General features: G+C 51.5%; 1 protein-coding gene across 1 annotated transcript; it reads left to right on the top strand.

Moving 5' to 3' along the window:
* The first annotated feature begins 13,371 nt into the window (after positions 1 to 13,371).
* Positions 13,372 to 25,704, top strand: LOC149328602 (uncharacterized). The gene is made up of 2 exons (XM_089562287.1): positions 13,372 to 14,904; positions 25,506 to 25,704. The coding sequence occupies exons 1-2, from the start codon at positions 13,553 to 13,555 to the stop codon at positions 25,687 to 25,689; spliced, it is 1,536 nt and encodes a 511-aa protein (XP_089418413.1). The 5' UTR covers positions 13,372 to 13,552; the 3' UTR covers positions 25,690 to 25,704.
* The last annotated feature ends 772 nt before the right edge of the window (positions 25,705 to 26,476 follow it).

Raw genomic sequence — 26,476 nt, forward strand, 5'->3', positions numbered from 1 at the left:
TTATCGTCGGCGTCCGCCGTTCACGCTGGCTGCTATCGCCGCCGCCCAATTGTTTCTGCAGTTTGCGGCCGCAGGTTAGCCCAGTAAATTTTTCGGGCTTTCCGTCAGCCTTTTGTCAGCCATCAGTCTGTGCGGTAAACTAGCCACGTGCAAAGCTCAATTCATTATTAAAATTTGTTCGTTTGCGGGGTTTAACGTCCCAAAGCGACTCAGGCTGAGGGACTAAATTCATTCCTTGGCGATGTTTGCGTAGAGTTTGCAGATAAAAACCAAAACTATTCCTTGCATATCGAGATCAAATATTCTTACGACCTTGTTAGCAAGATCGAAAGAAGGGGAATAAACAGAAATTTAAAGTGATGTTGTTTGTGGTTATTCAACTGATCTCGAAAATAAGTCGTTTTTTACAGACATTAGCTTCTCAATATAGGATCAGTGGCTAATTTCTTTCTTTGGTCTATGTCCTCAAGGGGCGATGATAAAATTATAGGTACGTAATGCATTCATAAACCGGCAGAAAGCCTTTAGCGCGCAGTGTGCAGGTGTTGAAGAGCCAATGGATCTTTTAGGTCCCATAGGAGTATTTCCATAGTATCTCCTTGTAATTCTGCTTGCTTGCTCCTCAGTGTTCACGTCGCAGAGATTTACTACCGCAATGACTGCTTCTAAAGTTATCGACTTGCTTGGAAAATCAGGGCAAATATTCCTGAGCATTTCTAGGCCCGTATGTCGGTAATCTTGCACATCAAAAGAGCCCGCCGTCTTGTTCGCCTAAATCACCTCACACAGTCATCATTTAACTGATATGTGCAGGTAAAAGATCAAGCATTGTGCTTGCAGAATTTCTATCACTTTCTTACATTGCACCTCGGAGCGCCTAGACACGATAGCATAATCGCAAACAGTTCATGCGGACAACGATTTTTGAGTCAGTGGCAAAGAAGACAGTGACAAACAGAAGGCTATACAGATATGGCAGAGCACCTCGAATATGTGCTGTTCTTTTTTTTCTAGCACACGTCTGTAGTTTTGGTAGAACCTGATACAAGCTACACCGGACAGTATAACAACAGGAACGATCCGGACGAATGCGTCTCTTGTCCTGTACATCCTGAGCCTTTGATGATTGACGGTTAACAGCGCAGGCTGCGATGGAAAGGCCCTTACCTGTTCTCAGCCAGGAAGACGTTAAATCGGTGCTCGATTCGCTCACTGACGATAGCAACAGACCGCCCGCTCCACCCACGGTCTTCTCCTGCAACACATGCGGCGACCAGTTCACTACGCAACATCTTTTTGAAGAGCACTTTCAGAAAAAACATCCCCAGAGGAAAAGGTACCAGTGCAGCAAATGCGAGTACTCCAGCAATTACAGGTAAGCCCGACGTTTGACCACGCTATATGCTTCGCAATTGTTTTAGTAGCGGTCGACAGCAGTGGTAGCGTTAGACCGAAGCGAACATCGAGAAATGTTTGGCACCCATTGGTCACACAGATACCGCCGTCAGGATGCTTAACGCGAACGCTCGAGCGCGTGCCTTGCACTGACTAACTTTAGCGGCGCTGGGCGTCGGCCGCTGCGCCTAAGCAGGGCACGAGCTGACTGCAACCGCCGCAAACAAACCGTGCAGCATTGTCTCGGACTCGGCGCCCAGCGCTCAGGGGCTATAATATCAGCGGAGGACGCCCAATCGAGCGTTCTGTTAAGCGTGCTGACGGCGGTAGATCTGTAGACACCCTAAAAAGACTCATTTTCAATCATTTCGTTCCTCTAAACATAGGAAGCTGGTTGGTTTGGTTTATTAGGGTTTAACGCCCCGAAGAAACTCAGGCTATGAGAGATTCCGTAGTGAAAGGCTCCGGAAATTTCGACTACCTGGGGTTCTTTAACCTGCACTGACATCGCACAGCACACGGGTCTCTAGAATTTCGCCGTCATCGAAATTCGGCCGCCCCGGCGTGCAATAACCTTTGTACTCCGATCATTCAAGCAGGCAAATACGCAGTTAGAACAGGACGCATGTCGTCACCTTCCACGGCGGAGCAGCCATGCCTGCCGTCTTCCCTGAGAACGCAGAATTGCTTGCCATGGGTTTATACGGTAGAAACGTAGGAGCACGGAAGCGGGTTTTGTTCGATTCGGCTTGATGTAAATGGTGCAGGTCGTTACGGAAGCAGCGCCCTAAGGTTCAGCTGCGACACAGAATGGGACCACCAGCTTCGTTGCGCATAGAAGCTAATCGGCGGATTCTACGACAAGAGCACAAATTTTTTCCTTTCCCGTTTCTATGTAGTCCTGCGTCAGGAAATGGACCTATGCTCGCGGCCTAGTTCTGATGTATCCAACAACCAACACATGCATGAAGAACACAATTGGTCTGGCTTGATAGTCTTTATTTGTCTCAGATCTAATGCAAACAGAAAGATTTGAGTTTTAAACGCTCATCGAAGCTTCTCTATGCTGACTCATTGCAGTGCATGCTGTAGACTGCTAACGGCCGCATGTTCTTTTTTTATAACGCAATGGTTATTTCAATCTTCGTCCTCTGAGGCGGCATTGTCATTCTTAGCGCGCCCTCCTGTTTTAATCTCTTCTCAAACAGTTCTGATGTCAACAGACACGAGCGGACCCACACGGGCGAGCGTCCTTTCGAGTGCGACGTTTGCAGCAAGCGCTTCTCGAGTCGTTCGGGTCTCAAAGAACACCAGCGTGTCCACACGGGTGAGAAGCCGTACAAATGCCCCGAATGTGGACGGTGCTTCACCCAAAGTTCCAGCCTGAATCGTCACCGCTTTGATGTCCATCGCTTTGATGTCATCACTGCCACCAGACGTTTTCGCACGTAGGCGACTGCGAGAAGCACTACTTGACGCACCGCGAGCAAATACCCCAAGCCAGCTCTCATGCCGCTGCGCAAGAGGTTCAGGACTCGTGGTCAATCCCAGACGCATGACAGTGGGGAGAGCATCCGCCGCAATCCTCTTCTCAGGGCACAGTCTGGCATTTTTAACTTCAAGGATCTGAGACGCCATACACGAGCGCTTTCACCACGGTTAATCTTGAACGACAAGCAAAGATGACGCAGGTCTATGGCCACTAACAAAAAAGGCAGATAAGGAGCGCGTTTTGCGTGGCCGTCATGACCGAGATAAAAAAAATCGGAGATCACTGCGGCGACCTGCATTGGAAGAATGCGAAAGCATTGACGCCTCCTCGGCACTCGTCGCCTCTGTTTGCCATTCCCTTTATATTTGTTAATTTATTTAACTATTGAATTTGCGTAATCATCTTATGCTTTAATTAAAGATCGATTCGTTTACCCTGATATACCTTCTTTGTCCTCAATCAACCATTTTGGTTTTTCAAATTTGGTGCCGTGGATTCCTTGCTTTCAGTTCCACTTACTATGTCATCGTCGAGCCTATTCAACCGTCCAATCGGTTTTGCTGATAATTAATCTATGTCAATGAAACTTTTTGTTACATTAATTATTACTGATAAAATGCATTTCGATTCATTACAAACATTGTTTTCACTTATTTGCCTATTTTCCCGCTTTTTTGCCGTCCAGGGCTACTTTCCTGTCCACTCACTATATCGCCGTCCGCGCTTTTTCGGCGTTCTTTTGACATTTATCGCTGCAAATAACTAATCGTCCTATCGACATAATTTTTTTTCCGCCCTGTCCTGCCATCATCCTCTTTCGATTGCAACCATACGCTTCTTGCTTCCTCTTCAGAGAACGTCACAACTGCTGCTGTGACGTTCCCGCCTGTCGGGGGTCAGTCGCAATGCAACACAATATTTGTTGCTATCTACGGGCTCTGCTGAAGCGAGGAGAATTGAGCCAAAACACAACGCCTCCGAGTGAACCATATTTATTCACTCTCTGCCTGAAAGTGAAATAGGGGGTTCCGCTCACCGCCGTCTTGTATTAGGCGTCGGTGCAGTCCGGCCAACAGGTGCCTCGCTTTCGGCTGCTCTGGCAGGGTGGCGCTCAGCCTGGTGACGGTCCCACGTTTCGGCGAATTGGCCCGGCGACCGCTAACTGGGGCTTCCATCTTGACACTGTCGGATCTTCCTTCCCAGGCGTCTCGGCTAGTGGTACTATGACGGGTTGAGGCCTCAGGCTTCTTGGGCGTCTCGGCTGGCGGTCAGTTTGCTACGGACCCCTGAGGTCGGGCTTCGCCGACTACAGACCAGCGCGATCTGCCTCCGTTCACCTCGCCCGACTCTGCTCGTTCCCGCCTTTGTCTCTTCTGTCTCCAACGCGTCTCTATCAGGACTCTCTTCCTTTCCTTCGGTGTCCTCGTCGCCCAAAGGTTTTTCGGCGTCGCAGCTCATGCAGTCGACCAAGGGCGCCCGCCGATTTTTCCACGAAGCCGCGGCCGTTACAACGCGAAGGCCGGCGGCCCTGTTGGGGATGTGTCGAAGGGGATCAGGTGTCCGTCGGAGGGCAACGGTTCCCTCGCCTCCTCTGCTGGGAGCCCTCCTAGAGCTAGCCGCCGGCCTCCCCCGCCACCTCAAGCCGTTACGCGGTCTGTCGGGGCCGCCGTTAGTAAGGCTGTTGCGTTGCAAGACACTGCTGGCCTGTAAGCCCGCGAATTCCTAGAAACTGTTTGTGCCGCGAACGTTCCGCCGGCCACGTCGCGTACGCGGGGCTCATGTTCAGCCGAAGACGCACCCCTCTCGAACTTGACATGTTTATGAGGGTCACGGTTGCCCTCTCTCCTCTGGCATCGGAACTCGGGGCGTTCTGGACTCGACCCCCAAGCACGCTTTCCTCCAAGAACCGCGGCTTGGTCACGTGACCACGGCATTCGAAAACTCGGCCGTCAACGGACAAAGAGAGTCCTCCTCTAGCACCGGAAGAGAGCAGCTGCTCGGGGAGCCAGTCTGCGTTTTCCAAGAACCTGGAGCCGTCTTTTCTTTTGGGTTTAATTCCCTTAATACAGACCCAACCCCTAGCCTTCACCGAGTCCACAGCCCGTACCTCGCAACAAGGCCGTCTGCAGGCGCGCATGCGCGCACACACAAACGTGACCGTCTCTGCGCCAAAGGGAGGGAAGTGGGGGACGCACCGCAAAACGGGCCGCAGGGATGTGTGTGGTTGCGCTGGGCTCCTCGCGCGGCCTCTCCTCTTTAGCCCTCTGGCTACTTTGCACGTCTTTCTGTTGACCCGCCGCATTCGACACAACCGCCTTCGCTGACGGGGCAGGGAGATAATTTCGAAGCCAGACACAGTGGCTCAGGTGCTAGTCGGTGGAGTCAGTTCTTTTGGGTCATGCCTACGCCTCCCGTACACAGCCCGTCACACTGCGGTCACGTTCTATGGACATGACCTCGCCGGCATAGCCTGGAAATGCTTTAGCATTAATCAAAGACTGCAGCGCAGTGAAGGCTTGCTCTTTCCTTGTGTGGTACGGGAGTAACTCTGGACGAGTATGAACATCATTTATAAGCTCAACGCGTTGGAAAGCACTATGCGCGCTGTAGGTAAGCAGCAGCTGTAGGCGTGAGGAGGCATGGAGAGACCACGGAAACCAAAGGAAACCGCTGCAGAAGCGCTATCTGGCCGATCGCGCCTCTTCTCGAGATGCGTGCAGTGTTACCGAGATACGGTCATTTCTGTTGGGCACGGCTTTCTGGCCGTGTTATCAGCTTACATAAATATACGAGTGGCTAGCATGGTACAACTTTTGCACGCTTATTGTGCAATGGTTTCTGAACGAGTAATCGTGGCCGGCCTATGAGGTGAAAAATATTCGCGCAGTGTGTCGTCTTTCAAACAGATCTCAAGAGGGCTGCGGGATGTATTCACTGCAAAGGCCAACATTTTCGTAGGTGACACAGCTCTAAAAAATAAACTGCACCACATATTCGTGGCCTTCACTTTCTAACTCCACATACCTCGAACCAGGAACCGTCACATAGCGCTGCCAAGCAGTTCTGAGATTCTTTTCTTGATCCTTCCACTTTTGCTAGAACCTGTACCCAGTTGCTCACACAGGACTGTGAACAAAAATATGCTTCTTAGTTCAGTTCTTTTTAACGTCAGGAATGCATGTTTCCTGAACAGGCTAGAGAGACCCACATAGCCGCTAAAATACTATATAAATTTTTTTCGGGGGCCTACTTGTGTAGATGTGGCTTGAGGGAAATATTGCTCGGCGCGGAAGCTAGGAAAGTGTTGTTATACTCATACATATATATAAAGATTTATATTTTTGTATAAACAAATAAACTACCGAATAAACAAGTCTTCAGACAGCCATGCCTGCATGCGCATCGTTTCTTCCTTCACATAGTAAAAGATTTCAATCAGCGTGCTGGCGACTAAGCACTCTGTTCGCAACTGTTCACAACTGCGCACTGTCCGGCAACTGATGCTTTAAGCTGTTGGAGCTCATAGGTACTCTCTTTGAGGTGCGATGTTGCATTCCAGTCTTGGTCGGAAACGTGTTTGCTGTAGTTGCTTTCCTGCCTTAAAAATAATTCTCCAGGCGACAAGGTCACACTGTAACTCAAAATTTTATTAATAGCATTTCGCGTCTACTGACAGCTTTGAGTTGGAGTGGGCAAGCAAAAAGCCTAAGAAGGGCTTCACAAAGCCTGCACCCAGTGAAGCTGACAGAGCGATGGAGAGCTGACAAGTTGTATAGTGTGTTGCAAAACAAACAAAGGGTTGAAGTAATGGCAGAAAAATACATACATACACACATACGTACGTACATACATACATACATACATACATACATACATACATGCATGCATGCATACATGCATACATGCATACATACGTACATGCATACATACGTACATGCATACATACGTACATGCATACATACGTACATGCATACATACGTACATACATACGTACATACGAGCATACATACGTACGAGCATACATACGTACGAGCATACATACATACATACATACGTACGAGCATACATACATACGTACGAGCATACGTGTGCGTACGTATACACGCGCACGAACACACACACACATACGTACGTACGCACGTACATACACATGCATACATACATAAGTACATACAGTCTTAGTCAAAAGTAACCAGGCTGCACGTTTTTTTCTCAGTCGTATAATAAAGCTATTATGCCAGCGCTCAAGCTCGAAATGTCTGTATGGTAAGAATAACCCCTGTTCGCACCTTCAAAGAACTTTTTTATCTTTAGGGAAGCTGTGAGGGCTCTGTTATACGAATGAAAAGCAAACCATGGAGCCTGGTTACTTTTGACAAAGACTGTACGTACATACGTACATACAAAAACTAACTGCTAAATAACAAACCCCATAGTGTCACGTAGTGGTGGTGACTGCAGTCCCGGAAACAGGAAAACAGCGAGAATGTCTTCGAAACGGAAATATTTATTCGGGCTGACTTAATTGCACACGCAAAGAGCCGAATCATTCGGCAGCGGCGTAGCTACAAGCGTGCTCGGCGGTCGTCGAACAGAATGGCCGCCGCTCTCGGCCGTGCTCTTCTATGCGAAGCATACTAGCCGCACAACCGAGCTCTTCATTGCTGCGCCGCGCGCGGCCGCGTAGCTACCACTTAACCTACATCGGCGCACCACGTGATGACGTCACAACAGCTGTGAAAGCTGGGGCTCAACTCGTGCGCTCGCTTGCGGACGCGCAGCCTCCACCGGTGGCCTAACTCCCGCTACTTCCGCTAGGGGCGCTGACGTCACAACAGCTATGAAAGCTGGGGCTCAACTCGTGCGCTCGCTTGCGGACGCGCAGCCTCCGCCGGGGGCCTAACTCCCGCTCCTACCGCTCGGGGATACTGACGTCATGCAATTGTATAAAAGGGGACGCTTCGCATTCTAGGCTTAACCATAAGCTAAGCCAGGCCATTTTTTAAAGCTGATAGCAAACTTCCGAGATAAAGCTTGGAAAGTTACTAGAACACTCTGGAACAACCAACGTTACTAGATTGCTTTTTCAGTTTGAAAACTCCGACGCCACGGATGTCACCCTTGCCTGTGCCGCCGAGCGGGGCGCTCTCGTCGCTGTTTGACCGGCTTCTCGGCAGAGTAGCCACGCTGACCACGTCAGCGAACACTACTGCGAAGCGTTTTTTTGCCAGGCGTTTTTTGTTGGTGGTAAACTGCGCTGCAAGTTGATCGCTGCTCCTCTGTGTCCTAGCCACATTTATATAAGTGCGTTTCGAGCGACGTAGCTTGTGCGGCGTTGGCTCCGGGTGCAACTCAACACAGAAGCGCAACAGCGTCCGTGCACCCGAGCTATGCATCCGTGAGTCGGTGCGGCCGAGCTGTCGACCTGTCTGCTCCGAACCCAAGGCAAGATAAGCGTTCTACGTTATGCGACCGCAATTCACACTGACCTTCACCAAGGCTGCAAACATTTTCTGGAAAGTTTTGGAAGAGCTAGACAAGTGCAGCCTTGCTCGCTTGGGTTGTGCTGAGCGCATGTCGGCATTCACTTGTTAGATACTGAACTTTGTTATGCAACAAGAATGCACTTTTTCTCTAGAGATGTTAAACACCGTTTAGAGAGCAAGAAGAAGGTGGCTGTTGCAAACAAAACAGCACGTCTCTTGTAACTGTTTTTTAAAGAACAGTAGAAACATTTTTCTTGTAACCGTGTTTTTTTCTTATGTGAACTGAATAAACTACTTTCAATCTGACCTCTGCTATTACCGTCATTATTCGCGTTTTATGACGTTAATAACGTCGAAGTTTCACGGTGGTATTGCTGCATCTCCCTTTAAAAAACACGTATGTATCATTGACCCACTTGCTTCAAACCGACCGTGCATGGCCATAGGTTTCGATATTTTCGGCAACATGCGACTCATCTACCGTTTCGTCGCCCGCCGTAAGCAAAGAGTCATTTAGTTTGTAAGGAAGTAAATGAAACAAAAAACTATACCCGACCAAGATCCAGATGTCTCATCAAAAGAGCTAATGATTCAGCAGAATGATTCAGAGAGGGTAATGGGAGCTTTGTCAAGCTGCTCTTGAGCGGCTTTCACTCCCATGCACCTCAAACATGTATGTAAACATGCTTGTTTGAAATAAACTCATACTCATACTCACATCCCGATCGCACCTTTGCCGCCCAGGACCGTTCGCGAAGCCTTAATGCCACTGTAGCTGCACATTCAGAATAATATTTGTGCCCTATCTTGGAAATATCTTCGCTAAACAGGAATTACCGGAGTAAAGTGGCGTGAAACACGGCGCGCTCGTCTGATAGCGAGAGTTCGTGTGACGAGAGACCGGCCGGACCGGGCCAACAGCGTCGATAACGCCACCTCGCGAGAGGGACACGAATGGGGCCACGTTTGGCCGCCGAGCTGCAGCGGAGTTTCCAAACTGACCAGGTAAGGCGCTTCATAAGCCTCTCTGCACGCCTAGCAGCCTTCAGCACCCACTTGCGCTTCAGCCTGGAGTGCAAATCGAACAACGTGACCCCAAGATCACTGAAGCTTCGTCGACCTGTGAACACCGCATTTGGACGCCACGTCGTGACGAAGGCAGAGCGACAGCTTGTACAAGCCCGCATCGATGAATGTAAGTGCACCTTGAAGCGCCTACAACAGGAGGCTTTCTTTGCGAAGCGGCAACTAGAGTTCCGCATGCCAGAAATCTACGCGGAGGTACAACTAGCTGCCAACCAAGAAGCGAGGCGCTCAACAGAAAAGCACGAAGTTTCGCAAAGGAGCAAACTATGCACTTTGCTGGGGAAAAAAAGGAACGAGTCTAGAGGACCAGTCTTCAAGGTTAAAAACTTGTCGTCGTACACCATGAGTGCCACCGAAGAAATGGTGCTAAGCCGAGGCTTGAATTTCAATCAGGGGAAACCGCCGGATACGCGGAAGATGATTTGCGCTGTGGAAAGAGCCATTAGTCTCCTTGATAAAGACGTACAAGAAGATGTCAGAATGAATGCGGTCGGTGTTCTTAAAGGAATGCGGAAACAGCACCGTGAGCACATTCTTTCCGAAGGTGACGGAAGGCCCTGGAGTCGCTGAGAAAGAAGGAGGATGTTGCAATTCTGCCCGCAGACAAAGGAAATGTGACTGTTGTGCTTGATCGGTCTGCGTACCACTCAAAAATGTCAGAGATGATCGAGGACGCGACAACCTACTGTAAGCACGTCGAAAATACAGTCCCGCTTGCAAATGATCCTGTCTCACATATTCAGTGGTCTTCCGCCTTCTCAAAGAAAGCTGTACTACAGGCTTCTTTGCACTAATGGATACGCTCCCGCAATATATGGCTTGCCGAAAATTCACAAAAGTGGAACTCCGCTAAGGCCAATCGTGGATTTCACCAGGTCGCCTCTTTTCCGTCTGTCCGGTTATCTGCACAAAGTGTTGGCTCCGTTGGTGGGACAAACAGCGACGCACATCAAGAATTCGCAAGACTTTATTGAAAAAGTCAAGGATATCGTCCTCGAAGAAAGCGATGTGCTGGTGTCCTTTGATGTATGTTCCCTGTTCACAAGTGTCCCGGTCGAGCTTGCTGTGGAAACCTGCAAGGAGCCCCTCATTTCCCGATCGCACGCCGTTGAACGTCAGCGAGATCAGCGAATTGCTTCATTTCTGCTTAGCCAATACGTATTTTACTTACAACGGCACAGTGTACAAGCAGATCTTCGGAACCGCAATGGGAGCGTCAATTTCAGTCACGGCTGCCAACCTGACAATGGAGTATATTGATCAGAAAGCCCTGAACTCGTTCACACATCGTCCAAAGGTGTTTCTGAGGTATGTTGATGACTGCTTTTGCATTTTAAACAAGCAGCATATTCACAGCTTCCTTGAACACCTGAATGCCGTAGAGCCATCCATAAAATTCACTTTGGAAGAGGAAGCGAACGGCATGATCCCGTTCTTGGATGTGCTCGTCAAACGTGATGCGCATCGGTTAGCCTTCAGCGTCTTCCGAAAAGCAACGCACACGGGGAGATACCTGGATTTTGATTCCGCTCATCCTACGGCTCACAAGCGTTCAGTGGTTGCGTCACTTGTCAACCGTGCTAAAAACATCTGTTCGGACCCGGTCAGCCTTGGCAACGAGATGAAGCTTATACAGCAAGATCTTGAGCGAAACGGCTACCCTAGACATTTTACCAGCAAAGTCACCAAGAAAGCCACCTACACACGAGGAGCACAACAGCTGACAAAAAAGATAAAGCGTGCTGCGATTCCCTACGTGCGTCAGATCAGCGAGGCCCTTTCTAGGATTTTCCGTAAACACGGAGTGCACATTGCACACGTGCCAACCAGCAAGCTGCGAGCCGAAGTGGTCAACGTGAAGGACCCGCTACCACGTGCCAAGTTCCCTGGCGTTGTTTATCGGATACCTTGCAGCGACTGCCCCTCCGTCTACATTGGGGAAACCGGGAACTTCCAGCGGCGCATGAAGGAGCACCAGGGCGACGTCAGAAACAAGCGCGCAGCAAAAAATGCAGTTGCAGAGCACGTGCTGACCACTGGCCACGAGATAGGCTGGGATGAGGTGGAAATCTTGGCAACGGAAAGAAACCTATCTGCAAGACTGCATCTAGAATCCCTAATCATCCAGACAACGGCCAACACGCTAAACAAGAATCAGGGCACGCTACATCATATTTACGTGAAAAGATTGCAGAAGATTCTGAAGCGTATATAACCATCCCTTCTTCTGTGTCAGCCTTATTGTGAACAAGGGCCCCGTATGGGACCCGAAACGTCATTTTTCATCTTTCGACTTGATCAGTGACCCAATTTTCATTTGTGAATAAATCAGGTAATCTAGTAACGTTGGGAACAACGTACAGTCGGCTCCGCCTGGATGCGATCGATCGAGATAAATCTAGGCGCGTGTTGCCTCACAAACAAAGCGATAAAGCGGCGTGCCGGCAGCTTTGAAGAATGAACAAGCAAACACTTCAAACATTAGCGGCACTATTCCCCTCTCAAAAGAGCATCGACCCGATGCTTCAGTACATAATTCGCCATAAATAACTAAAACAGATTGTGTAAAAAAATTACCGACGATTACGTTACTTCCTAATGCGAAATTTGAGCGCAGCAAATAAGCTGTTCCACCTTTTCGATAGATTGAGGCAAAGAAATCGAGCAACACATGTATGCGCTATCACAGAATTTTTTTTTTATTTTTCACACGTATTCCTTTAACAAAGACTCCACTAACAGTTCTTGACAGTCATGAAGGAAGCTTTGTGGTCGGAGAAATAGACATATATGTTCGACTTGGTACACCAATGCTTGATTCTCAAAGACGAGATCTATACAAGTGCCTCGCGAGGTTGTCACAGCCGTGGGACGCGTTACGAGCGAGAGGAACAGGATGTTCTCCCGCATAAGTGTTAGGAAATTGCTGTTTGTCTTTATGTCAACATTAAAGTCCCCCACTACTAACATCGGTGTGGATCGATGGACGGTTAATGCGAGTTGCAGGAAGTGCACGACGTTATTCGTGAGTGCGGTAGGGGCGAAGTAGGCAGCTACTACCAGCAAGCCGTTGGGCAACTTTGCGGCGCACAGTTCGCCAACTTCATGTGACGTGCCAAACATTTCGACTGGTATTGCAGAGAGACCTGTGCGCAAGTAGATAGCGACTCCCGCCGCTCTGTTGTGGTCTCCGCGAGCACCACAGCAGTATAGGAAATCTAAGATTTCGAGAGGCTCTTCGGGATCCATCCAGGTTTCAGCAAAGCAAAGTACAGAGGAATGGTGCAGAATGTGATCGTGGTGTACGTCTTTGACATGTGCGGCAAGGGAGCGTACGTTAAGAATGTGGTTGTGAATGATGAATCAAGTGCTGCCAGCGAATGACGCGTCCATTGGCTGTCTGCGTGTGTTACTGATGTGTGGTTAACATGTTAAGCTTCGCCTGTAAGAGTGGAACGCGACAGCGTCTTGCAACGCTGTCAGGGAGTCCACAGAACGCCATCGCCAATTCGGCTGTACGCCTTGCTGGACGGTAAATTTATTTTTTGAGGAAAGGAAATGTATCTCTCTCTCTCGCATATCTGGGTGGACACCTGCACCTCGCCGTAAGGGAAAGGGGGAAGATGGGAGTGAACGAAGACGCCGTATGAGCTAGACGCGCCTTTGTTCATTCCAAACCATTCAGCTGGCATTACGGAGTGGCTAGCGTGCTCGTATCGCACTCCGGAGACCCTGGTTCGATTCCCCAACTCGACCAATTTTGTTCTCGGTTTTATTGATTTATGCGGTCTAACTAGAAAGGTTAATTAGGCTATTTCATATTTATATTATTATATTTCTATCCATCGTGTTCTGTCATTAACCTGTCAATTGTTGGAACTGTCTAGGATGTTCGACACAACGTATATGAAACGAGCAACGCCTTACGAGTGGGGAAGTGCGTGGTGGTGGAGGGAACGCGGCTTCGTTGTCCGAGTAGCTGTGCTGGTGGACGCTTCGGTGTGTGTTCCGGCCGCCGGCTTGCGTCGGTGGCCGGTGTGTGACCTTTCGACGTGTTTTGTTAAGGTGTCCTTCGGCTGGCGGGCGCCTCATTATGGTGAGCCAGCCACCTACAAAGGCTCTGGCCTTTGATGTTGTCGTCCCTGAGGGGGCTAGTCCGGAGGATGTCGTCGATGCGACAGCCTCCGTAGTTGGATTGGAGGAAGTGTACTGCGTCCAGCACTTCGGTGGACGCAACTACCAAGTCACTGTGAAAAGTGAAGCCGCCATGGCTAAAATCGTTGAAGCTTCCTGCCTCACCATCGGCAAGGAACGCGTCGCCATCGTTCCCCTGAGCCCGCAGGTGACCCAGGTGACTGTTCTTTTTCTGCCCGCACGTGTACCCAGTGACGCCCTTGCCAAGGCTCTCTCCCCTTTTGGCAAGGTGCTGCACATTAGTCGCGGCGTCATGGGATCGCGTCCCACTGTCACCACCGGGACCCGCTACGTGCGGATTGAAATGAAACCAGAGTCACCCGTACCCAACTACATCAAGGTCGCGGGCCACCGCGTGACGTGCGACTACAAGGGCATGCAGCGCGTTTGCCGGCGTTGCGGGTCCACTGCGCACTTCAGGGCACAGTGCACGGCTCCTTTCTGCGCCCGCTGTGGGGTCTTTGGGCACCAAGGCCAGGGTTGCGTGCTGCCATGTCGTCGTTGTGGTGATCCGCACGCTACTGTGGCGTGCGCTATCAAGCCCTCGTACTCGGAGGCTGCGGCCCGCCCTGCGCCCCCGCAGGCCGCTCAGGGAGCGGTTGAAGCCATCAAGGAGACCGGCGGATCCAACACCGCCGCCGTTACGGGTGCTTCCACTGCGTCTCAGCGTCGCTGCGTGGAAGAGCCAGAGTCTGCTGTTGATGCGTCCAGTGCTGCACCAAGCGAGCAGACAGTAAAGGTTCCTGCTGCGTCAGCCTCAGTCTCTCCGAGCGTGCCTGATGAGACAGGGGCCGAGCCTACTGTGTCCCTGGAAAAATCTGAGGCTGAGAACGTGCCACCCTCGGAGCCCGCGCTAGAGCCCGCGGCCAGCGTTGCGGTTTTGAGCAGGGACGCCGACATAGCTGAGGTCGACGGTGACGACAGCAGCTTGACGTCCTCGGCCTCTTCAGTCAACCTCGTCATTGACGAGACTGCCATCACGCCTGAGGAGGACCCGACGCCGCCATCGTCGTCTTCGTCATCGCTTGTACGAGAGCCAAGATCATCTCCAGACGCTGACCCTGTGCAATCGCCGTCCTCTTCAACATCGAGGATCAGCGCTAGCACTTCTAGCGAAGAGTCGTCGGATATTGAGATGGTCGCTTTAAGTTCGAGCTTAAAGCGTCCACATGCGTCGACTACGGACTCGGACAATTCTGCCGGTCGGCCAAGGAGGCCTCGTGCCTCCTCTGGTCCGACCCTCCGCAAAAAGTGAGGTGGTTTAGCGCCGTTCGCGGCGCGCTTTGTATTGTCTAAACATCACGACTGTTCAGGTTTCATTTTTCATTTCCAAAATGACTAACCTTCAAATTATTACTCTTAACGCGCAGGGGTTCCGCAGTGTTTTGAAGCAGGCAACGGTGGTCGCATTCGCTCGTTCCTCGGGTTGCGATATCGTCTGCCTGCAAGAAACCAATTTTTTTCGTCTCAGTGACGTGTTGAAATTCAAGCGTAGGTTTGGCGTCGATGCCTTTGTTTCGTACGCCAGCACGCGTTCTAGCGGCGTTGGCGTTCTTGTTTTGAACCGCTCACTGTTGCGCGATCATCATGTTACCTACGATGCGCTTGGACGCGTGTTGGCGTTCGACTGCACGTTTAACGCACTTCACCTGAGAATTCTTTGTATTTATGCGCCTGCGCATTCCAATTTGGTAAACGCATTCTTTAAAGATTTAGATGTGTATTTTCTTGGAGGGCGTAATGTTGTGATGTTGGGCGATTTCAACTGCGTGCTCGATACGGTCGCCGATGTGCAAGGCCCTGGTAGGGGTAGGCCAGGCTGGAATGCGCGTGAGTTGCGCCGCTTAGTGAATCATTTCATGCTCACGGACGCGTATGAGCTCCTCTATGGCAACGTCTTTGTGTGGACTTGGCGTCGCGGGTTATCGTCGAGTAGGCTAGACAGGGCGTACGTTCCGGCGAGCCTTTCGCGGTCAGTGTGTGTAGCTAATGTACTGACGCTGCCATCCTCGCCGGTGCACATATCAGACCACCGCCCTTTTCTTCTATCACTCACGGTTCCGGCGCCTGCAGTATCACCCCATAGACCATGGCGGTTGGATGTACGCATACTTCACGACGCCAGCACTAAAGAGGGGCTCACACGGGTCTTGCGTTTTTCGGTTGTTGGGGCGGTGCCTGGTGACTGGGACCGTCTGAAGGAGCAGTGGTGTCACCATTGTGCCGCATCTGGTCGAGCCCTTAGGGCTCGCGTGTCAGATGAGGTGCGTGTGGTGACGGCGAAGCTACGTATTGCTCAACGCACCCCGTCGCCTTCGTCGCTTATGTGCGCATGGAAAGAGGAGCTTTCGGAGCGCCTACAGCGTCTTTTACGTGCCTCCTCTTTGACAGCGGCTGCATGGCGTTGTCGACGCAGTCCAACTGCTCATCCTGAGGTGCTTCGGTTGGCCCGCCAAGAGCTGTTGTACACTCAAGGTGCCCCTGCGTTTACATCTTCCGCCGGGGCTACGTCCCAACCAGGTGGCAGGAATTTCAGTGCGTTTTTTAGCCATTTCAGGGGTATTGCTCAGTCGGTCATTCTAGTTGATCGCAATGTCGTTTCCGCAGCCCCATTTTTAGCAGGCTTGCCGCAGGTTTCAACTGAACTCCATGACGGCCTTATGGCTGTGCCAACAACAGATGAAATCAAGGAGGCGTTGGACTCCATGAAACGAGGCTCAGCGCCTGGTCCAGACGGTCTTCCTGTGGAGTTCTATTTAGAATTTTGGGATATTGTGGGCCCTATTTTCTCGGAAGTATTAAAAATATGCTTTACTGAGCACGTATTTCCTGAATCATTCAAAAGAGGCCGCATTGTCCTTATTCCTAAAAAGTCTCCTATGTCGACATGCCCGGCAGATTGGCGCCCTATCACCCTGCTAAATTCAGATTACAAAGTATTAGCAAAATTACTCGTTCGTCGTCTACGAGCTCTCCTCCCGTCACTTATTTCCTGCCACCAGGTTTGCTCCATCCCAGGCCGTGAAATACACAGTTTATCTTCTGCAACGCGAGACATCCTAGCGTATACTTTACGACGGCGCGCACAGGGTCTTCTTGTTTCCCTTGATCAGGAAAAGGCGTTCGACTTCTTAGAGCACGAGTACCTTTACGGGATGCTGGATGCTTTCGGCTTCCCACCTTCATTCGTGCTTCTCATTAAAGAGATGTACAGAGATATTTCAAGCACTCTGTTCCTCGATGGCCGGGAAAGTACCGCATTTGATGTTCGCCGCGGCGTCCGTCAAGGTTGTCCGCTCTCCCCCCTTTTGTTTGTCTTAGCATTAGAGCCTTTCCTCTTGGCAGCCAATCGCCACTCCTTTATTAGAGGTCTGGCTTTGCCAGGCAGCGAAGCGGTACGCGTCACTGCTTATGCAGACGACATCACTCTGTACTTAGCTGATGAACGCAGCCTGCTTGAAACTTTAAATGTTTTCCGTGAGTACGCCTCCTTGTCTGGGGCTGCTCTTAATTACTCGAAGAGTTGTTACTTTTTTGTGGGGTCTTCCCAGACTCGTATTACATCTTCAATACCTTTGCAGTGGTGCGCGCAGATGCGCATTTTAGGTGTGACCTACGACTGTGCTGGAATATGGAATGGTGTGTGGTCTTCGGTCGTCGAAGACATTACAGCTCGTGTGCGAAGGGCGCAGACATTCGAGTTGCCTCTGCTTGAGAGGCGCTACCTGGTTCAGTCCGTCATACTTGGTGCCTTCTGGTACCTCTGCTACACTGTTAAACCACCCCTCCGTGTCATAAGGCGAGTGCAGACTAGTTTTTTCGTTCTTTTGGTCAGGCGGAACCGAGCTTGTAGCCCGTGCTGTTCTTGGACAACCACGGGAGAGAGGAGGGTTTGCCTTTCCAAATTTGTCCGTCACGTCCTCGCTGTTAGCGTTGAAGAGTATTTTGCGTATCCTGCTAGGAAACGCGTCTCCGGCGCGAATCCTGGCTCGGTACTTTGTGGGCCCTTCTTTACCCTTTTTGGATCCGGCGGCCCCTGTTAATCATGGACCCCAGTCAGAGCAACCTACCGCTTTCTACGCTTCATCAGTGGCCTTTTACAGGCATGTAAGAGCAGTAGCACCTGCTGTCAACATCGTTGCAGACCGTGTGGTGGACATTATGGGCACACTATTGTTACCTGTTGTGCCGGCGTCTCGCCGCTCACCTATGCGCCGCGTTCAGTGGGCGCGTTTAGCGTCGACACCTCTCCCAGATCATCTACGTGACTTTGCCTGGAAACTTGGCTGGGCAGTGCTCCCTACTTGTGACCGGTTAGAGCGGTGGGGTGTGTTACGCTCCAGTATCTGTCCGAATTGCCCGCTCTCGGAATCTAATCGCCACGCTACAGTCACCTGTGTTGTAGCGCGTGTCTTTTGGCGCGCGGTTCATGCGGGATTTCGTGGGCAGGGCATTTCGTGCTTCGTCTCCCGCGGCCGCTTCCCCAGCGGCCGTTTTGCTCGCCTGTTAATAGTTGCAGGTCTTTTTAGTTTATGGCGCAGTCGATGCGCCGCGGTCGCTAGTGGCTTTCGACGCCGCGCTGTGTGGCCAATTCTCGGCCGTCTCCGACGGGAGCTGATTAGTTTTTTGTCCGAGGAACTCTTTTTCTTGGGTGAGGAAGAGTTTCTCCGACAATGGTCATGCCCATTTATTTCTGTTAATAACGGCCGTCTTGTCTTGGTTTTTAGGCCAAACTGGCGCTAAGCTCAACTTTTCAATTTTCAATGACTAATTATCGACTTTTCTCTCTTCTGTCAATCGGTATATGTGCATTCTTATTTTACATTGCCCATTCCTGTTAGTTACTTAGAAATGTTTACGGTACCTGTTTAATTGGCTCACCTTACATGCTTAATGTCATGTGTTTTTGTTAATGTGATTGTATCTTGTAACCTTGGCATGTGTACGTATGTAAATAAATTTTTTCTAAACATCTGTTTTTTTTCAGCAGCGTCTCCTTCCGCGGACGCTGTTGTCGCTGCGGCGCGCGTCTTTTCTTTTCTTCTGACCTCTTCATTCTCCTCTATATTAATTAGGCTAATTGATTAATTAAGCAATTAACTAAATTTAGTCCAACTTAGTTGCAGCATCACTATACGATCCCTTTGATTGGTTGCATGGTTACTAGCCAAAGTACAATTGGCCCCATTTGAAATTCGCGCACTGTGACGTCACGAGCATTTCGACCAATTGAAAAGCGTGACATTGGGGGCGGAGCTGGTTACGAGGCCGACGCCGACGACGACGCGAAACCCAGGAACGGACGCCAAAGAGCTGCGCTCTAAAATAAACACCAGGAGTGTAAACACAACGTGTTTTAACGCGCATAATAGGGCTCTAGACGGAAGGCATGGACAACTTCTGGTCGTACGCGGCGTCGCTGGGATGCAGTCATTTCGTCAGAGACGATTTCATAGTCCAGTTCACCTACCCGACGAAGAACCTTGTACGGGCAGAAATAGCGGCGCAAAAGTTTTTCACGCAATGCGCGGCGGTGAATGGGCGTCCAAACCCAGACTCGATCTCCTGGCTTGTATTCCGCGTTGCGTCTTCGTAGGTTGTAGCGTCTGGCGTCGGCCCGATGCTGGCCTATGATCTGCAATCTGGCAAGTCTTCGCGCTTCTTCTGCGTGTTGAAGGTAGGCGGCGACATCGACGTTATCTTCTTCGGTAATATTGGCCAGCATGGCATCTAGCGTGGTCGTGGCCTCCCTGCTATGGACGAGCCTAAAAGGCGTCATCTGGGTGGTCTCCTGCACTGTGGTGTATGATGCGAAGATGAGGTAAGGCAGGATAACGCACCATGTCTTGTGGTCGGTATCGACATACATGGCGAGCATCCTGTGGATCGCACTGTTTTCAGCTCCTGCTGATTTCTATTTCCCCTTGGAGAGGTTCTCTGCTCTGAGGGGCCCTGTAACACCTTGGGGACCCCCTGAATGTCCTCCCTCTCGGTGGACAACACCTTAATTTTCATTTTCCACGCACTTCGCACCTAGGCTGCGGCCTGCTTAGGCCTGGAGGCTGCTGGCTCCATCATGACTGACCGCGCAGCTGCTGCCGGGCTGGCCCTGGCACCTCTACTACGCGCGGATCCGCCATCTCTTGAGGTAACCTCTGACGTCCACACGGAACCTACCGTTGACCTACCGATCATACCAGATGAACATCGTCTAACTGACCATGGTAACGCTTCAGGTGGTGAACCCCGTTCTCTTTCGGGCTCAGATTTGACCCCCGTGACCGGCGTCCCGGGCCTTTCCTCGCCACCTGCTGCTGTCCCAAACACCCCGGCCCCCGGCAACCTAGAGCTGGGCACGGATACCTCCCTTTTAGCGGCACACGAGGAACTGCTGTGCATCATTAATGACGAAAAGAATAAGATAACAGCAGGGGTCCGGGCTACCCTTGTGTCCCTGGTCTCTGCCATGAATGCTAATGCGCATAACTTCTTTGCCTGCGCCATCCGTGACACAGAGCGCGTCCGTGCTTTGCGGGACCAAGTTATCGCCCGGGATCGTGAGCTGAAGTTCCTGAGGGCCCGGAGTGCCGAAGTGTCCGTCAGGGCTTCCGAGGCCGAGGCGGAACTTCGCCTTCTGCGGGCCGGACCAAATGTTCCTAGGACCTTTGCGGCGGCTCTGCGCGGCGGTGCCGGCCCTCTTCCACCTGTCGGAGTTGATTCAGGCACTGCGACACAGGCACGCCCAGGGCCCCTCGAGCTCGGGGACTCTCCTCCGGCCTAGAAGCCCCATCAGATGCTTTCAACGTCTGTTGGGGCTTCCGACAACGTGGGTCGCGAGGTTGCTACCCTCATCGAGTCGGCCATCGACCCTGAGTCTGAGGGAATAGGAGCCGCCACACTCCGACCCACCCGTCGCGCCCTGGTGGTTACATCCCGGAACCCTGAGAACCTCGAGCACCTGCAGGCTGCCATCGCCCGTATCGAGGCCACCCGGGCTTCCATCAATGTCCGTATGCCTGAGCGACGCAATCCCCACGTCCCCCTGTCCGTGGTTGATCCTGATATCCGTCCTGAGGATCTCGTGACCGCCCTCAACCGGCGGAATCTGGCACACTTTCTTGATCTGCAGAAATGTAATCTCAGATTGTCCTTTACACAGCGCTCTGGACAGCGTGTTCACGTCCTAGAGGTTGACCCTTCCGCTTTTTCCCGGCTTCGTGACGCCGGTCGCGTCACCGTGGGCTGGACTTCCGTCGAGGTCCAGGAGGACCTCCACGTCCCGCTGTGCACGTTCTCTGCCCAATACGGCCACGCACTTACAACAGACCCCTATAAGGCTTGCTGCACACGATGCGCGGAATCGCACCCTCTCGCACAGTGCCCCGCCCTATACAGGACCCTAACGCCTAGTGCGCCCCGTGCGACGCGGCTGGCCGCCCCTCTAACCATCAAGCTGGGCATGCCTCCTGCTCAACTTTGCTGGAGCGCGCTGCTCGCGTCCGTGCCAGGACCGCTTATGGCCCTTAGGGCCGCGATTGCCCTGCCCTGTGTACATCTCCCGCGAACCGCCAGGTTGCGACTGTGATTGTTCTTACGGCCTCCTCCATTAACTTTTCATTCGTATTCTTCTTTTCTCGCTGCCCTATATCACTTGGCTCCGTATCCGGTCCTCGGCCCTCCTGCTTCCACCACCGCCACTATCTATAAATCAATCTCTCTAAGCAGCTGTTCCCCATATGTGATCCTATTCTACTTCAGTTATCCCCGTTCCTATACCGCTTTACATCGCCATGGCTAGTTTTAGTTTTCTTCAGATCAACCTTGACCACACCCAAGTGCCAAGGCTGCCCTCTCGAGTCATTGCATCTCTTCTCCGTTTTCTCTGGCAGCGGTGGCGGACCCTTACCTGGTCGGCGGTGGGGTTTCAGGTCTTCCCAGTGGGGTTGCCGTCTTCTCTGCGCAATCACATCCGCGCTCGCTGGTCCTTGCGCAGTATCCTCCTTTTGAGTTCTTTCCTATTCACGCCTCCACATTCGTCGTGGCGGTGCTCTGCACCTCTCAGTCTGCTTCCTTACCTCTTTGCCTCTGTTTACTGCCCCCCGATCGCCCTCTTTGACTCTTCGTTAGACGAACTGGACGAAGTGGTCGCTTTGGCGGCCGGCCACCCTATCATCCTGGCCGGTGACTTCAACGACAAGCATGAATTGTAGGGCCCCGCACCCTCCGACTCGGGTGGCTCCAAACTTCGCCCTGGCTCACCAACTGGCAGTTTTAAATGATCCTACTTCCGCCCCCACATACGACAACTATTACGCGGAGTCGTGGATTGATGTCACGCTCGCTTTTCCATCCCTGCTCAGCTCCGGATACACATCGACCGTCTCGGACGCCGAATCTGTCAGAGCATTCTTATACTGAGGTGTCGATTCGTCTTCCTTCTCCGAAACAGCACCGGCTAACGGTTGCGTCGCGGGCTCGTCTGCTTCAGTGCCTCGCAAGGGACACATGGTTTCCCCGGGTTGCTGGCGCCGATCTGCGCTCTCCCGATGCATTGGAGACCGTCGTCAACCGGATCCACGACCGATTTATAGCGCTGATTGAGTGCCACAAGCGTACGGTTGTGAGTGCTCCGGCACCGAAGCCATGGTGGTCGCCTGAGCTCGCCATCGATTGGGGCCGCGTTCGAGCTTTGCGCCAGCGCTTCCAGCGTTGCTCAGAACCATCGTTGCGCCTTCTCTATCGCACCGCGTTTCAGGCCGCACTTGCCTGTTACCGTCGCAACATCACGGAGGCGAACGACTCGGTGTTGCGCCAGGCCTGTCACGATGCGACTCGGAAAAACCTTTTCGGCGCACCCTTTCAAAAGGCATTTGTCAAACTGCGCGCCCCAGTATTCTTACAACCTCTGGACACAGCAGGCGGCGTTCTGACGACTTCTGTCGTCGAGTCGGCGGCACTTTTGCTCCCAACACAGGTCGCGTTTGATAATTCTTTGATAGATTCACCATTCCACGCGTGTATCAGTGCATCCGTCGAGTCGCCTTACCATCCTTCCGTACCGCCAGACGTCCCGTTCTCGCGTTACGAGCTTCAGTTGCTCGTAAACGCACTCGATACTGGCACGGCGTCCGGCCTGGATGGGCTGACTGCGACCTTGGTTACGGGCCTCTGGCGTGCCCACCCGTCCTTCTTTCTCTTCCTTTTCAACAGTGCCCTCAGTCTCGGCCACTTTCCCTCCGTGTGGCGCAGGGGGCGGATCATCTTCCTTCCTAGAGCAAACCGTCCCTCTTTCCTCCCTGCTTCCCACCGGCCAATAGTGATGAACTCAGTCCTCCGTAAACTATTAGAACGCCTACTTCACCGCCGTCTTTACCATTTCTTGCACGCCAGGGGCCACCTCCACCCCAACCAGTTTGGGTTTACCCATTCGCGCAGCGCAGTGCAAGCCCTGGCCTCGTTGTGAACGGCTCTGGACAATTTCTGAATATCCCGCACGCACATAGTTCTCATAAGACATGATTTTCAGGGTGCGTTTGATAGCGCCTGGCACCCCCTCGTCCTTCGCTTCTTTCTCAGCCGCGGCCTCCCTTCCAACCTGTATCACCTCTTGCGCTCCTTTCTTTCGCAGCGCACGGTAGTCTACCGTGCACGCACTGGTGAGGAGGTGTCTTCCAATACCACTCTCGGCAGCCCTCAGGGATCCCCCGTTTCACCCCTTTTGTGGAACATAATCGCAGACCTTCTCGAGTGTCCAATGCCCCCTGGCATGACAATACAGGCGTATGCCGATGATACCATTGTGCTGGCTCCGGCCCGCACGCGCCACAAGTTGGAGCAGCTGTGTGGCGACGTCCTTGAGAGAATAGCCTGTTGGGCCTCTGATTCTCGGGTGACGATCTCATGGCCAAAAACATTTTGTATGCTGTTTTCCGATGGCGTGGGCGGAATGGAAAAGCGTAAACCCACCGTGCGCTTTTCGGGCCGCCCCTTAAGTTTCAAACAGGAACTCAAAATTTTAGGCGTTGCCTCCGACTGCTACCTCATTTTTCTACCTCATGCTCACTTCCTCTACAACAAGGCAGAGATCCTCACTTCGCGTCTTGTCTCATTTCTGTCGTTCCACCGTTCCCACCCTCCCTGTTTTCTACATAGGCTTTATTTCCAAGTAATACATCCCGCTCTCACTTTCGCCGCGCCCGCTTGGTGGTCTCGCCACGCCAATTCCCGCCTTCGGGAGAAGGTTGTTTCTGTGCAGCGGGTCCCCCTTCTCGCTATCACAGGGGCTTTCCGCACAACGCGCACGGCTGCGCTTCAGGTACTCCTCCGAGTACCCCTCTTCCCTTGGAATTGGATCGCCTCTGAGCGGAGTAGAACCTTTTAAACGGTGTAGATCCCGTCACCTTTGGAGGTCGCACTTATCTACCATCTGATATCTTGCCCCGCTTTGATCCCTGGTGCGACCATCCCTCTTTGGCTTCCTCATTCTCCTTCATCCGTCTTCTCCCTTCTCACTTTCCCTCTCCTTCCTCCCTTCCCGGCCTTCAGATATTCAAGGACGGCTCTTATACGTCCCACTCTGGGGGTGCTGCTTACGTCGCATTCTCATCTTCTGGCACGCTGCGGAACGTGGGCCCGTTTCGTCTCGAGACAGCCTCTAGTGCCTTCTGCGCAGAGGATGTTGCGTTTCACGAGGCTTGTTGTTATGCCCGGCGTGCCCCCTCTCCTTTATCGTTCCATGTCTTCTCTGATTGCCTTTCTCTCTTTCAGGCTCCTCACTCTCTTTCCACCAACAACTTACGCGTCCGAGACATCAAGTGCACCCTTGCAGTCATTTCTCTTCAGCGTCCTGTCTTCCTCTGTCATGTCCCCGCCCATTGTGGTGTCTGGGGCAACGAGCTCGCTGACTGGGCCGGCTCAATGGCGTCGGCACGCGGCCTCCTGCGGCCGTCATGGCTGTCACCTTTGTCAGTGCGCACCCGCATGCGTACCACCACACTCAAGCTTTGGCCAGACACCTGGACCGCAGAACATTCGGACACCCTCCTGGCTGTTTTTGTCCCCTCTCCCGGTTAGTCTCCCGCTCTCTTTCCCTCCACCCTGATCTCTTGTCCCTCTCCAAATTGGCCATTGTCATTTTCCCTCCTACTTCCATTGTTTTGCCCTCCTTCCTTCGCCTTGTTGTCCATGCGGGGCAGCTGTGGGGGATGTCCATTACCTACGTGCCTGCCCTCTCACTGCGGACATAGCAGCACGGCTTCCCGGCAATCCGCACTTTCTTTCCCCTCATGCCTCCCCCTCTTTTTTAGGTTCCCCTCGGTCTCGTGCGTTGCTTATTCGCGTTTCCCTTCTTTCACCTGTACCTCGTCTTTATTCCCGCCCGGATGTCTCGTAGACCTCCTTGCCATTTCTGCGCCTCCCCATGTCTCATGTGGTCGGGGGCACCATAGCGCCAATTTTGGTGGGCCGTGGCCCTGTCTCTGCCTCACGGGCATGTGGATGGCATGTGGATCTTGATATTTGGTCGCCTTGCGTGCACACGCAGTCTTTGTTTTGTTTTCGTTTTTTTCATGTTTATTTCTATTTATTTTTTTGTTTTCAATTTGTTTCCTTTCCCTTTTTCTTTTCTTTCCTCTAGCTGTTATATTTTTCATGTTTTAATTGTTTGGTTATTTTTCATTTCGCTCGTTCTGTTTCTGTTTTTTTTGCCTGCCTTTTTGTCATCTACTTGATTCTCTTTTCAATTTCCCCTCTCTTTTATGTACCCCTTTTGCTTTCTTAAGCCCACTATCTCCTGTTTGTTAGTTTTTTTTTCTCTTTGCTTTCTTTTATTTGTCTCTTCTCTCTTCCTACAGATCCCCGCACCTTCCCTCCTCCTGGCCGCCTGCCAGCCTGTCTGAAGAATCTGGGCACGCTGGACCCATCCCTGTTTCAATTTCACTTCATCCTTCTCAATTCTTAATCCTTCAGGGGCGTCTTGCGTCTAAAAATCACTTTTGCCCGCCCATCATTTGTGCCTATTTTTTTTCTCTCTTGTAATTGGTTTTTCTTAAATTTTCTATTGGGCGTTGGCCCCTTTTTAATTTAATTAATTTTTTAATTGGTTCGCCTGCGATAACCTTTGGTTGGGTGCGGGCTTCCTCTCGAATTTTTTTTATTTGATTTCATTTCTTGAGAGTTTTACAATAAAATGGGAGTGTGCTGGTGTTGAACGTGAGGATCATGTGTTTTGTGTCTATTTCCTTATTATCTTTCCGGATCTTGATTCGGCGAACGTCTATGACGTCTTGGTCACTCGTACCTTCGAGCATCTCTTTTTCAGTGATGTCAATAAAATCATTTTCGGATATTACGCCCCGGACGGTGTTCAGAGACCGGTCTGAAGTCACAGAGACAGGAATATCCCCAACAGACACAATGTTTACGAGTTTTGAGTGCTGGAAGTTGTTACGCAGTTCGAGCAGTAAGTCACCGCTAGCCATTTTTGATACCTTGTAGCCAATGCCCAAGGCTTCTGTCAAACACCTTGATACTAGGAAGGGAGACAGGATTCTTGTTTGCTCATCATGTACTTCACTATAGATGAAATGATATTTAGGAAAACTAACTTTTCTTTTTTCGAAAAAATGATCTGCATCGTTCCGCCCTCTCTTGAGAGAGCGATCAGGTTTCTAAAGAGAGGGAGCCAAAAAAAAAATTTATTTTTCGGTCACGGTGCCATCCACCCACCATGGAGCCCAACAAGGGGACGGGACAGAAACTTGCGGGCAAGTCCAGCCCACGCCAGCTGTACACCTCAACTATAACCAAATATGACGCAACTAAG

The sequence above is a fragment of the Amblyomma mixtum genome, chromosome 9, assembly GCF_055824585.1.
Source record: "Amblyomma mixtum isolate Tamu chromosome 9, ASM5582458v1, whole genome shotgun sequence".
Lineage (NCBI taxonomy): Eukaryota > Metazoa > Arthropoda > Arachnida > Ixodida > Ixodidae > Amblyomma > Amblyomma mixtum.